Source organism: Pelecanus crispus, chromosome Z, assembly GCF_030463565.1.
Source record: "Pelecanus crispus isolate bPelCri1 chromosome Z, bPelCri1.pri, whole genome shotgun sequence".
Taxonomy (NCBI): domain Eukaryota; kingdom Metazoa; phylum Chordata; class Aves; order Pelecaniformes; family Pelecanidae; genus Pelecanus; species Pelecanus crispus.
This window is the reverse complement of record NC_134676.1, coordinates 25,123,215-25,136,964: the sequence shown is the minus strand read 5'-3', so window position 1 is coordinate 25,136,964 and position 13,750 is coordinate 25,123,215. Positions and strand designations below refer to the sequence as shown.

Genomic DNA, 13,750 nt, shown 5'->3' with positions numbered 1-13,750 from the left:
TTTACATGATTATTTCATTTTTTTCCCAGGACTTAGTACTATGTCAGCTAACCAGCTGTTAAGATCCATTTCAATATTTATTTGTAAACCTCGCTTTCTCAGTGGAGGATCCATGGCTTTCAACTGAAGTACTGCTGGCAGAAACATTCTCAGCAAAAATACCTTCTCCATATTCAAAACCAGTTGTTGATTATTCTATTGTGAGTGGAAGTTGTTGCAGACAAAAATCAATCAAATATGCTAAAATGTCATGATGTTAGGAGCCTTGGCACAATACTTTCAAATCATGTATTTTGCCAGTGCATACTTATAATTCAATAGAAAGCTTTTCCCCTTTTTTTGTTGTTGTTTTTTTTTTCCCTCCAGAGTTTCCTTCACAAATCATCAACATTAGCAATTTAATGAGAATTTCTCTGTAGAGCATCTGGTTCATCTGCTACCAGTTTCTCAGTTAAGAGAGAGCCCTTGAGGAGTTTGTCCAAATGGTTATTTTCACATGTCTGGCAAACAAGAGTGAATATTCCATCACAGTTTTTTCATTAATTTGGACAATACTGAAACATAAGCAGTCAGCAATTTGCAGTGTCCAACCATGCATCATGAAATGTATGCAGTGCAGAGGCATACTCCCCTTCATGTTATGCAGCTGCAAAAATAGATGTTGCAGACTACTGCAATCAGAAATTTAATTCCCAATGCTCAAAAGTTCGGGCCATGCAGAAACGCTGTGTCATTTCAGCAATATGACCTTTCATGGGGAACTGTTCTGAGCCATCTCAGGAACCTTGCCAGCCCAGTCACATGATACTTGTTCTCTTGCACCTCCTCATTACATCTCTAAAACTTCTACTCAGATATTCATATAAATGTGAGTGGCTGAAAGTGTCCTCACGCAGCCATTACAAGCTACATCTTGTACGATGCTTAACTGCATCTTTCACAGTAACATTTATCCATAGCTACTTAATAGATTTTTCTCTCAAGTGGGATAATTGCAACCTACTTTTGAAATGCACAAAATCCTGTGCAGTTATTTCTGATGTAGTCTAAAATATGTAGTTTGTAGTGTTTATTTCATGTTTTCTCCTCCTTTAGGCCAAAACCCTGCTTCTTTTTCTATGCATCTTATCCTTAATACAAAGCAGTATTTCAAATTGCAGTATGGAAATTCAAGTCATGTTCTTGCAGGCAATATCAGGAAAAGCACACACGAGAAGGCAGAGAACTGGAAACCAGGGAGTGCGGCAGAGGAGAGGAGCTAGACTGCAAGGGGGGGTGAGGCTCTTGGGGAGTGGAAGAAGGGGAGGGTCTCCTGGGAACCCTCTGAGAAACTTGAGGGTACCTGCTGCTGCCAGGTACGAGGCAAGGGGAGCCACAGCGCTGTGGGCCTGGGGAAGCTCTGGCTTTGTGGCAGCTGCCCCCGCTTTGGGAAGGTGATGCTCCCACCCTTCCAGCTGGTGCCAGAGAGAGGCCTGTTTGAGAGCTTGGTGGGTCAGAGGGAGCGCCTGGGATCTCTCCTGGATGTTTCCTGCAGGAGGTGTGCTGCTAAGCAGAGGAGTTAGGAAAGTCAGGAGGCTGTGCAGCATCGGAGAGAGACAGGATCTCCTCGGAGACCCTGCAGCTTCAAGACCACAATGCAGTCCTGGGCAGAGTCTGCCACTAGCGGAACCACAAGTGGAAAATCAGTGGAAGGCAATGGCAGGAAGCTGGTCTCTTCCAGCACCACATGTAAAGCTCCTGCTCCACCTGAGGTCCACTGCCCTCAAAGCTGAGGAAGAGCTGGGAGTGCTTTCAAGCAAAGCATCTGGGCAGGCTGACCCTCACCCACACCAGACAGCCTGCAGAAAGCGGTGACACAGCGGGCAGCTCCCTGCTGCGGGGCTCAGATGCACCCATCTGCTGACCTGACCCACTGGCTACAGGAGTTTGCTCTTTGCTGGGGACACAGATCAAGGATGCTGCAGAGAGACTGCCAAAGCTTCTCTGACCCTCTATGACCCCACGCCGTTCTCCTGTGGGGGCACCAGCGATAGCTCCAGGGGCAACCAGGAGAGGATCTATCACCCCCAGTCTCCAGGGGGATAGTCATATGCTATGAATGGTCCCGGGTGCTCTTCTCCTCAGTCCAGCTCGTGAGGGGAGAGGGCATGAGGAGGAGAAGACTGGTACTGAGCATCAACAATTGAGTGCAGAGCTGGGGTCAGTAACACAGTTTTTGTTTCTGTCACTATCCAATCCTCTTTGAGGACGAATGTCTGCTTAGAGAGGTGGGATCCACCTCACTAAGTGGTGGTGGGAATGCAGTAATTCTTAAGATTCACATAGTTAAGTAATCATATAATCTCTAGACATCACTTTCAAAAATGTGTCAAGTCTAGAAATTAAAAATATATTCACTACTGGAGCATACATTTGTACAGAAACTGTGTGTGCACCTCCCCTGGGTAACCTGAAAACCCTGGCTACTCAATGAATAGCATGGATAGCAGTAGAAAGCTTAATTTCTTAAACAAAAATAAACTACAAAGACAGTGATATGATGTGAAATGTGATATGAAATTAATTTTTATCAGTTTCCAGTGGCTTTTTCTTAGCTCATCATTATAAAAGCTTCCTCTCCCTCCCAACAGTCATCAGTAGTTTTCTTTAGTCTTCATAATCTCCATCACTGTAAGAAGAATCAGATGGGAGTCATGTCACAGAAAATTAAATGAGGTATTTTATGGCTTACTTGTTGAGGATAAGAATGTGAATTAAAAACACTGGGTTCCAAAACCTAGAAACAGCTACCTTATAGATACATAATGCTTCTATCAGCTTGTTGCAGTAATACTTCTGTATATTGGAGATCATTCTGCCTAGTGAAACAGTAGCATTTAGCAACTGTCAGTTGAAGTATAAAATCATAAATTCCTAAAGAACCTTCACTATTATATGGGCTAAGCAAGAACTACCTAAATGACCTCTCCTGTGATAAGTATGCATCAATGCTTTAGTGGAACAGCACAGGTTCATTCATTCCTGACAAGTGTCAACACACTCTTAAAATAGAGTGAGAATATGCAAGACATCACTTAAGGTACAATTCTGTGGAGCTAGTAAAGACAAACCCAGTTTTTCCAAAATCACCTGCTGTGGCATAAGGTGAGGTTTTGTTTTTGGATGTTTACTTTCAAATCCAAGTTGTAAGGCAGAACTTGACCTTCATTTGGCATTAGCCAATCGTTCAAAGTAAGAGTTGGTTTTTTGTCTTCTGTTGAAGGCAGTTTGGAAACTTACAGGTTTATCCTCTTGGGAAGAGTGAAAAAACACCGAAAAGCCCCTGAAATCCCAGAAATAGTGTACTTGTGTCAGCCGAGATTCTCCCATGGTGCAGAGGCACTTGGGGCCAGCATTATTTGATACAGTCCTGTCACAGATAGAGAAATTCTTGCAGAAAAGTATTCAAGGAACAAGGAACTCTAGGTCCAAACTTAAAGAGCAATAAAGGACTAAAGACAGAAGTTACTTACATTGAGCTATCTAAATTAGATCAGTTATTACAATCATGATTTGTCTGGTTTTTCATCTTACAGGATAGATTCTTATACTCACAGTTTTCCAAAGAACCAAAACCTTTAACTAATGATAGCCGTTTTTAGATGCGGTATCAGCCATTTATGATGAAGCCTCTGACACAAATGAACAAGATTCTAAAATACTTCTAGTTTCCTTAATAAGAGGAAAGTTTTATTTCAGAAAGTATACTTGTCCTGGTTGGAACTAATGTTCCAACATTTATTTTCAGAGGGCAGATGCACATTTGTATCTTCAAATGAAAGCTATACACAGTGCTGTAGTACATCTTTAATTTTCAATATAAGACCATTCAGAACAAGTGATCTACTCTGAGACACAAAAACTTTTTAAATTTCCTTATTCAAGGGGTCCTCTGGGAAAGATAATTCTTGATGGCAGAAGAGCAGAAATTATTTGATACTGTAACTTGAAAAAAGTTTCCTAAAATCAGCTATACCCAGCTGAGTATCAAAAATTGAATAAAGGAAGGTTTTGAGAAAGATGTTTCTTCTGTTGTTTGATCTTTTCGTTTTCCAATATTTGCCACAGGGAAAACTTACTGAACTAGCATCCTTGTTCATGACAAAATATGGCTCCAATTACACAGACTGTGAGAAACTGCAGAATCACATAAAACTGGCCAAGATGGATTCAGACACTACAGAAAATAATTTCTAGCCATATTTTATACACTTCAGCCAAGAATTCATCAGTGCTGCAGGACCATAGCATGTTGACTAAGCAAGGCATTGAACTGACAATCATTAGGTTTGAGGTTGTTTTCTGCTGACTTCAGTTGACCAGTGTATGATCTTAAATAGAAATTTCCACTTCTCTTACTTTGGCTACTTCTGGTTTTCATTTGATAACTCCTTTAGAGCGGGGCAATTTTACAGTGCAGTTGTAACGTTTGGTGTAGTGGAACCCCAGTTTCAAGGTAGTCTCATAGATGCTGCAACAGAATCTTCTGGACACATTCCAAAATTGAATTTAATCCAAGGCAACAGAAATAACACACCAAAAATACACTTTCTCTCCGAAAAAGTGCCTCCAGTCAGAAAAGCACAAGTTGGACACAGCATTCTCATGTGCTTGATGAAAAAGTAAAGTAGGAGACCAAAGGCTCAGTTGCACAGGAATGAAGCTTACCTAATACCTGCAAAATGGAAAAGAATAAATTCAAAGTCTGCTGCATAAAAGGCAGAAAAGACAACAGTGGTCTTCAAAAAGAGAGCTCATAAGGAAAAAATGAAGGGGGGGGGAAAGTCCAAAGTCCAAGTAGAGAGCAGATACAGAAAACCTTAAATAAGGAGAGGCCCAATACTCCAGGGCCATCAGGGCTGTAACCCATTACAGTTATAATCAGTTTTCTGTGTAGAGGAAGTAGGAAGTCAAGCAGTTAAGTGATGCCAGATCCACATATACAAGGCAAAAAGACTAAACAGTTTGTATTACTACATTGTCAGGTGGTTTCCACGAAAACTGAATGTAAACCTGCATTTGCCTCTCCTGTGAAATTCTGTGCCTAGCTCTCCACTTTCTTCACCACATAACCCCTGTACATCTCACCAGAACTCTCTCAAGACAGTCTTAATTTTAACCCTGCTCTTTGACTTAGTCACCCCACTCTGCTGTTGGAACTACATAGTATGCATCAGATAAAGACCACTCATCTCTTTAGGAGAGAAGCCACTGGCTGCCCTAGCTGATTTCATTGCAAGACTGGGCTATTCACAAAAGTATTTCTTTATTGTGAATAACCTAGTCTTGCAATGAAATCACCTACAGCAGACCCCAGGGCACTGAGACGCACATAGCCTGAAACACAAGTAAGACTTTACTAATTGTCCTGGTTTCGGCTGGGATAGAGTTAATCTTCTTCCTAGTAGCTGGCACAGTGCTGTGTTTTGGATTTAGTAGGAGAAGAATGTTGATAACACACTGATGTTTTAGTTGTTGCTAAGTAGTGCTTATGCTAGTCAAGGACTTGTCAGCTTCCCATGCTCTGCCAGGTACACAAGAAGCTGGGAGGGGGCACAGCCAGAATACTTGATCCAAACTGACCAAAGGGCTATTCCATACCATGTAACATCATGCTCAGTATAGAAACTGGGGGGGGGGTTGGCCAAGGAGCAGCGATCGCTGCTGGGGAACTGTCTGGGTGTTGGTCGGTGGGTGGTGAGCAATTGCATTGTGCATCACTTGCTTTGTATATTATTATTATTATTGTTATTATTATATCGTTATTATTACTAGTACTATTTTACTTTATTTTATTTAAATTATTAAACTGTTCTTGTCTCAACCCAGGAGTGTTTCTCACTCTTACTCTTCCAATTCTCTCCCCCACCCACCAGGGCAGGGGGAGTGAGCGAGCGGCTGCGTGGTGCTTAGTTGCTGGCTGGGGTTAAACCATGACACTAATTTATACTGATAGAGTACTAAGGTCTACAGAAACTATAATAGAATAAAATGGTGTTATGGAGAATTTCCTAGAACTTAAATAAGTCAATTACACGCAGCTTTAAAGAGCATTAGTTTATTATCTATTCTCCATGTGTTACCTCAGAAACAGTCTAATTATATACAAAAATTTGGAATGTTGAATAAATGCTGATCAATAAAAACATTTTGTAGCTGTTGAAAAGTGAATTATTTCTAAACAAAACCAAAATAATCATAAAGGTTAGATTCTGTGTGTTGTTTATTGCTATGTTTGTGTTCATAGAATGCTTTCAAGTATATACACATTTTTTTTAACTCCAGTCCAAAAAAGAAACTAAAAAATATTTACATAATAAATATGTGGGAGACTTCATCTTTTCATTACATCAGATGAACTGATTCTTTAATGAACTATTAAGAATAGAAAGAATTAACAGAGTTTGCCTCAACTCACTGCCATGCTGAGCAACTTAGGCTGCTGATGAATTTTATTCTATTCAAAATATAGTTTAAGATGCATTCAAAATGAAAAGTGCTGATACTGTCTCTCCTCCTGCTGAATCCTGGCTGGACTAGTTCAGGACACATCTTTCTCCCACTCGCTGCAAAATCATCTAGTTTGACATGTGTTTACCTTTACACACAGACACTGAAGGAACAAACACATTTCGATCCACTGAAAACTCCAACATTTACTGAGTAAAATCAGCATAATCCATGTTTTATTAGATGGTTAATTTGCTAATTTACTGAAGACAAGCTTTGGCCAAGTATTTCCACAAGAAGTACTAAACTTCTTGCTATAAATCTCTGCTTCTATAGTTCTACCATAGCCAAACAGGTTTTGGTAGAATTTTCCTGTGATACATAAATCTGAAAATTAAGTGACACAACAACGTTTAAAACTTCTGTTACCATTAAAGCAAAATACAATACAGTATAATTCCTCAGTGATATATTTAAATGTGCTGCAAAATGTATACGAAGTCAGTCCAAGATCAGTAAAGAATCAGTTCTGCTTTTTAGACTTTTCCCTTCCCAAAGATACAGGTTATGCAGAAGACCAAGGTAATTTAGGACTTGTCTGTATGCATTCCCTTTAAAAGGCAGTGTGTGATAAAAATAACATGATTAAAAGTAATGAACATGTGATGTGAACATTTTGCATTTTCAATAAAAAAATAGAAACTAAACAACAAGAAAACACATCTTAGAAGGGGAACACTGAAGCCTGCCATTATATAGCTATGTTTCTCATTCTTTTCTTTGAAGATTAACAGCACACAGAAAATAAGTGAATTTTATCAAAATACAGCACATTTCTGCTAATATATCAAAAAAATCATTTTCTATGTAAATATTACTGAAAATCAACTAAAAAGAATTAAAATATACAAAGTGTTAAAGGGTTTCAATTAAAATTATTAGAACTATACACAGTACAATAAGCAATAGTTAACATCTTTGAAAGAAGTGCAATAATATTGGAGTTCACTTATTTAAAAGTACTGCCTGTTTATTACCGCTAGCTATGTATAATTCCTCTCTCTCCCAGCTCATTGTCCCAAAACTAAAGGAGGCTGGTGCTTTTGCTAGCTTTATTAAAAGCATTTACTTTTGTACACATGGGTTGAAAAAAACCACTTACACCTGTCTCAGACTACCAATTTGTATGTAATTAAAAATGAACTGCAATAACTGAATATTGCTCCAATGACAGGCTAATCATTAGCCCTGATCAAAAACAGTTATTGGTCTTCTATGGCACTTTTCCCTGGTCCATAACAACCGTGTATTAATTATCACTGCAGATTATGCAGTCTCTATTCAATTACAAAGAAGAGAAAAATAAAGTTAATGTTTCTGGTAAACAAAATTAATAGAAGCATAATTGAATATTTTATACAGTAATAAGGAACAAAGGCAGCCTGTGGTAAATCACTATTACATTAATATAGTTAGAAACCCTTTAATGATGCTGAAGTGTCTAGTTCACATTTCATGTTACCTGTAGGAACAGCCCTTTAAGAAACATCATTATGAACTGGTGGGTTGTAATTACACCCTCCTTCGGCTTTCCATCTCACCACAGCAATTCTCTATCACTGTTCAAAGTTTCACAAACTGGCTTTGGTTACCTAGCTCCATGCGTATGCTTTCCTCTTTGATTAACAAGGCAATGCAAAGGCCAAACAAAGTTGAGATGTCTTTCATAACCCTTCCTGCATCATTTACGTTGTGTGTGTTTAAATATGTATTACAGGCAACAACCTTAAAAACTGGCCATTTCAGTTTCATTTTTAAAATCCGTAAGGTTAAAATGGAGTACTTTTTATAAAGATAAAAGTATCACCATTTGCACAAAACTGGGGATTTCCGTGGCAGAGAAAAACCTCTGGGCATGTTTCTACAGTACAACTGAAAAAAATTATGTATGCAAGAAAACCCAACTAAAAATTAATCACATGTGGCAAATGAATACTCAATGACTACATTAAGAACAAATCCTGTAGAATATCACAAATTTGTAGTTACAGTCTTCCTAAAAAACACCGTAAGCTTTTATTGCATTATCTATTGGTAGACGTACACTCCAGAACTAATCACTTTTTCTTCTTTCCTGATTCCAGATTTAGATAGCAGATAGTTGTTTCACCTGACCTTTATTCTGTCCAACCAGCACCACCTTCCATCTACCCATTCATCTATACAATGTGCACATAGCAAAGCCAACATTTCGTATCTCCTGTCCATATCTACAGAAGTGGTTCAGCATAACACATTAATATCTGGTGAATAAAAATAAAGGCAATAAACAGCTACAGGACAGACAGCCCTGCCATCTATCCATTGGCTACAACCGAGGCTTCACAAAGCCTTGCACAAAGTTTAGTAATGTGTATGAATTATCCAAAAATAAACCTACCATGTGTACGAAAAAGCAACATAGGTTTGTTCTTGGAGGAGTGATCCATAGATTGCTATAATGCTTAAAAACAAGTTTATTCACCATATGTATTTCCAAAATGATTTCCTGTATGTTCTATACAGTGGTTTTTTTCCCCTTTAACCACAAGTTCAGTATTTCCTGTACAAATTTTGATCATAATTCTTTTGAAGTTCCTTTCATGTATAAAAATAGGCAAAATATTCAGTTTCCCGTAAGTCCTTCAATGAATCCTGCTGACTTTTCTCCCCAGTCCACAGTATTTAAGAAACTTCTCGCACAATGATGAGTTCCACTGCATTCTGAAAAGTCTTTAGCAAAGATACTGCTTGCCCATGATCAATATTGATGAAGCTGTATCCATTGGCCTAAAAAGAAGTATTTAAAATTGAAAATTACAGTCTCATATGCTATGTTAGTGAAATATGTCTCATATTTCATGTTAGTTTATTTAAGCTTTAATGTTTAAAATAACCAAATTGTATATGAATGAAGACAATAAAATACTGCAGATTTGCAGATTACATTGTTGATGTGAGTTGAACATATACCTGTATGGTACAAGAAATTAAACTGCTGTGTTAGCCTTGGAAGAATTTTGCCCCAAAGGTATTGCAAATAACCAAAAGAGAAGACTGAACTTTAAACCGTTAACATCAGACATCTAATTCATCAACCTTAATATAGCCACACCAAAAAAAAGCAAATGCAGTACAAAATAATACATCCCAGTTTAAATATCAGAATATTAGAAGTGGCATTTATTGAAGCCTTTAACAAAAAACATTAATGGCACTGGAAGCCATTTTAGGGTGTGAGACCTCCTGAGGTCATCCCCAGTTCGAATCTTCCCTTGCCTCTAAATAATGCTGTCATTCTTGGGACAGGTTTGGCTTGGCAAACACAGGCAGGCCTAACTGGCCTACAAAAGACAGGGAAGACATGGCTATGGTTCAACTTGTCAGGGTGTACTACTATAAATTCATGTTCTGTCTGGGTGGTAAAATCTTGCCGAATGACAGATTCATTTAGTTCAAACTGTTATCGCTTCCAGCTGTGCATCCCACCTTTCTCCCTGAGCTACGGCCTCTCATGTGGCAACAGAGAGAACTGATCATGTGCTCTGTGCCTTAGCGGTGCCATTTTGGAGTTGCAGTTCCCTATCCCATCACTGAACACTGGCTGTTGCTACCAGCTGAATCCTTTGTTGTAAAGGCAGTGGGTTTTAAATCTGTCTAGGTTGCAGAGAAAGATTTACATATAGACTGTTCAGAGAGCAAAAGTGGCAGTAACCCTTCCAAATCATCATCTGTGCAGAATATCCTAGCCCTAACCTAATATGCAACAGTATCTTACGAGTTAGATGCAATTATCTAGTCACTGATCATGCAGACTATTTTTATTAGACATATGTATTAGACATGCATTATAATATGCATGCCTAATGCCTGTTTTACAGAGAACATTGCAAAATCAAGCATAGCAAAATCATTTTGGGAGAGATGATATTCAGTCAAAAACTGCAGAAGTTAGCTAAGCGGCAACAAGACGGAGTGGGACTGTCATTACATCATCACTGGGATTATCACGGGTATAAAGAACGTGCTGTTACACAAAAAAATATTCCTAGTTATGAGAAATGAAACAGCCTGTAATTGTCTAAGCATGCAAATGCAACTCCTCCTTCAGCTCTTTTTCAAACTATGAATTCCTCATTAAGCAAAAAGCAAAACCCAAGCAGTGCCAACATAACAAAAGGAAACTTCATTATAAATGTCATGCAGACAAATGAAATCCCATAAGGACAGGAATAAACTTTTAAAACAAAAGTCACCTTTCACACATGTTCCACTCTATAAATAAGTAATCAAGCCATCTTTTAGTTGGAACAACTCGATCTCAGTTTAGTTTTCTTATGTGCTTTTTGGCTTACCTTTCATTTGAAGGATTTGGCTGTGTTTCGGTTTGGATTTGTTTTAGAAAACTGTTCACATAATGTTGTGGTTTGAGATACTAGTGGGTTTTTCTTGGGTTTATTTTTTTTTGTTCTTTTAGAAAACTGTAATGCAGTAGAGTCAACTCTATCAATATTCTCAAACCAGTAATGTGGTGAATAATCAGTAATTTTTAACAAGCACTGCAACTTTAAGTAAGGCAGGCTTATGTAATTCCCTTGTCTATTTCCTTGACCCCTCCGCCAATAGCTTATGAGCTTATTAGACAACTTCAACCAAATCTGATACAGAAGAGGCCTGAAAGGTACTAACTTCCTACAGAAAAGAACTGCACAGCTGCAGCCCAGAAGCCATGGCTCCTGAAGTAACCTACTTGGCTCACCTGCAGCAGATGGGGCAGCCGGGAGGTACATGCTGCGACCAGCCTGCTATCAGACAGCCAAGAGGCAGCTCCTGCCAGCGCTTGCGTGCATCCAGCCCATCAGCTGGGGGAGAGGCAGCAAAGACTGGCAGGAGCTGCAGGATGGAGGAGGGTGGAACAGCAAGGTGCAGCTGGGGAGAGGGGTTGTGAGGGGCAGCGGCTGGTGTTCAGACAACACGTTATTCAGAACATCGCATGTGAATGACCACAAGTTAAATAACTGAATGATAGTGAAGCCTAATGAAATGCTCACGTTTCATCTTGAATGACAACGTTAGGCCTGTTTTTTTGTCTTTAAAAGTGTGAAAGTGTTCAGAGTTTGAAAAAATTATCCAACTGATTACTGCTTCAGCCTATATCACCTATCCTAACGTTAGGTGGAAGAAAATGAAAAACATCACCCCAGAATACACGAATGCTTCTGGAAAAGATACTGGCAATCTATCTAAATATTTAAGATTCTGCTCTTAGTAAATGGTACAAACTAAAAATGAACTGGTGTATTACACAGGCTAGTTGATTAGATGACCACAGTACCTGAATTATTTTATCTCCAGGCTGCAACAACTTAGATGCTGGTCCTTCTGGTTGCACTCTGGTTACAAATATACCCTTGAAAAACAGAGGTGGAAAACATTTTTGACAACTTATTTCATGAATGGTAGGGTAGCATGAAACAGATGTAGTTCAAAACATTATTTCAATTTTCCATCCTAAGTAGAAAAGAATCCAATATTATTCTACAGGTCTACTGGCTTTTGTGACTGTCTTCCTTTTCTGGTGTTAAATCCAGGAGAATTGCCTTTAAAGGAGTACTGAAGAGCAAATTCTGATCTGCCATTGTTTAATTTGGCAAATGTGTACGTCAAGATGAATTATCAACCACCAGAAATAAGGCTGTAGGTTAAATCATGTTCTCTTTTAAGAGGCTTCTTAATTGCAAACTCTGTAATTCACTATCTCAAATCTGTTGACTGATACCTGGAACTGTGCAAGAACCACTCAGCTAGAATAACCCTCTGTTTCATCATGTAACCACTGTGATCACCTACCACCTGGATTTTCCATATCATTTGTCCCCAGTTTTCTCCCCTCCAGTCCTGGAGTTTACTGGTTTGGGAAATATATGTACTCCCCCTGCACACACTGAACACTAGAAATATTATTAATCAAAATGATTTTAAGATGCATTAGTGTAAAATACTCACATCATCTTCAGGTCTGAATGGATTCCCTCTGCCACCAACTCCTCCTGATATGCTAAACCCAAGTTCTGGATCCTTGTCAATTCTCACTCGAATCTAAGTAGTTACAACCAAAGTTAGATGAACTGGCTGAAAATCTGCATTCAAAGCTACCATAATGAAATTATTACTAAGGAATTCAGGTGAACAAAAGTTTTAAAAAGAAAAAGACTTCCAAAAAATGCATTTATCACAGTTCAAGAGAGTATTAAATCTAAGATTAATTCAGAACAAGATTCCAATACAACAGCATTGTGTATCGCTGTCCTAAGTTTTACTCCAATATCACTATTATTATAATCATAGCTCATGTGGGCTTTAAATTCAGGGATATTTAGATATTATATAAGTGAATTTAATGCCCCCCCGCAAAAAACATGTTCCTATGAGAGAGTCTGTTTCTCCTGTTTCTTTGCTACCTCCAGCTGAATTTTAAAAATCAAACCTCGCTCCTACATTCACTCTAAGTTCTACATAGCCAACACTGTCTCCCCTTTCTCTTGCCAGAACAGTTGACTAGAAAACTCATTTTACACAAGAAGTGGATATTCTTATTCTAGCACAGAATGAAAATAAAAATTCTAGTATTTTCTCAAAAAACCCAAAACAATACAGATGAAACATCCTGTGTCCAAGAGCAGAAAGAAAGTTGCCACAATGAAAGAGCCAATAAATGGTATAAGAATTTCTTACCCACATCCATCTATTGTAAATAGAACCGATTATTATCATGCATGCATCAGATGCTCACACTTTTTTTATCCTGGCTTTTGTTTATGGATGCACATTTCTACATTTGCAGGTTTTTGAACAATTCTGGATAGCAATGAATAGATGCAAAGTACTCTAAATTGTACTGCTACTTTGTATTTTTCTAATTACTAGATAAATAATGAGTTGGTGATCAATAAATGTAGTTGAGAAATAAATTTCTAGCTCAGTAAAAAGACGCAAGCTTAAGTTTCTGGTACATTCTGTTAAAAATCTACCGCATTTCTCCCTTAAAATGTTCATCTAAAAAGTAGGAAGAGCTCAAAACTAGAAGGAATGTGTGATTTCAGTAGTAGAATTGCACTGAGATAATGCTGTCTTCTGCTGGAGATAAATTCCTGTATGATTTCTGTCACCATCTACAGAGAAATGGTAATAAACAAAAACAATCTAACAATGCACTGCCACT

At 38.4% G+C, this 13,750-nt stretch overlaps 1 protein-coding gene across 8 annotated transcripts in view; it reads right to left on the bottom strand.

Annotated features, from left to right (window-relative positions):
• Positions 1 to 6,101: 6,101 nt before the first annotated feature.
• Positions 6,102 to 13,750, bottom strand: part of ERBIN (erbb2 interacting protein) — a 138,652-nt gene continuing 131,003 nt past the window's right edge. For all 8 annotated transcript variants that reach the window (XM_075726831.1, XM_075726836.1, XM_075726837.1 and 5 more), the window contains 3 exons: positions 12,535 to 12,627; positions 11,864 to 11,938; positions 6,102 to 9,318 (listed from right to left, as the gene is read on the bottom strand). In XM_075726831.1, the coding sequence (XP_075582946.1) occupies positions 9,214 to 9,318; positions 11,864 to 11,938; positions 12,535 to 12,627 (273 nt within the window). In that variant the 3' untranslated portion in view covers positions 6,102 to 9,213. The remainder of the gene's footprint in view (positions 9,319 to 11,863; positions 11,939 to 12,534; positions 12,628 to 13,750) is intronic.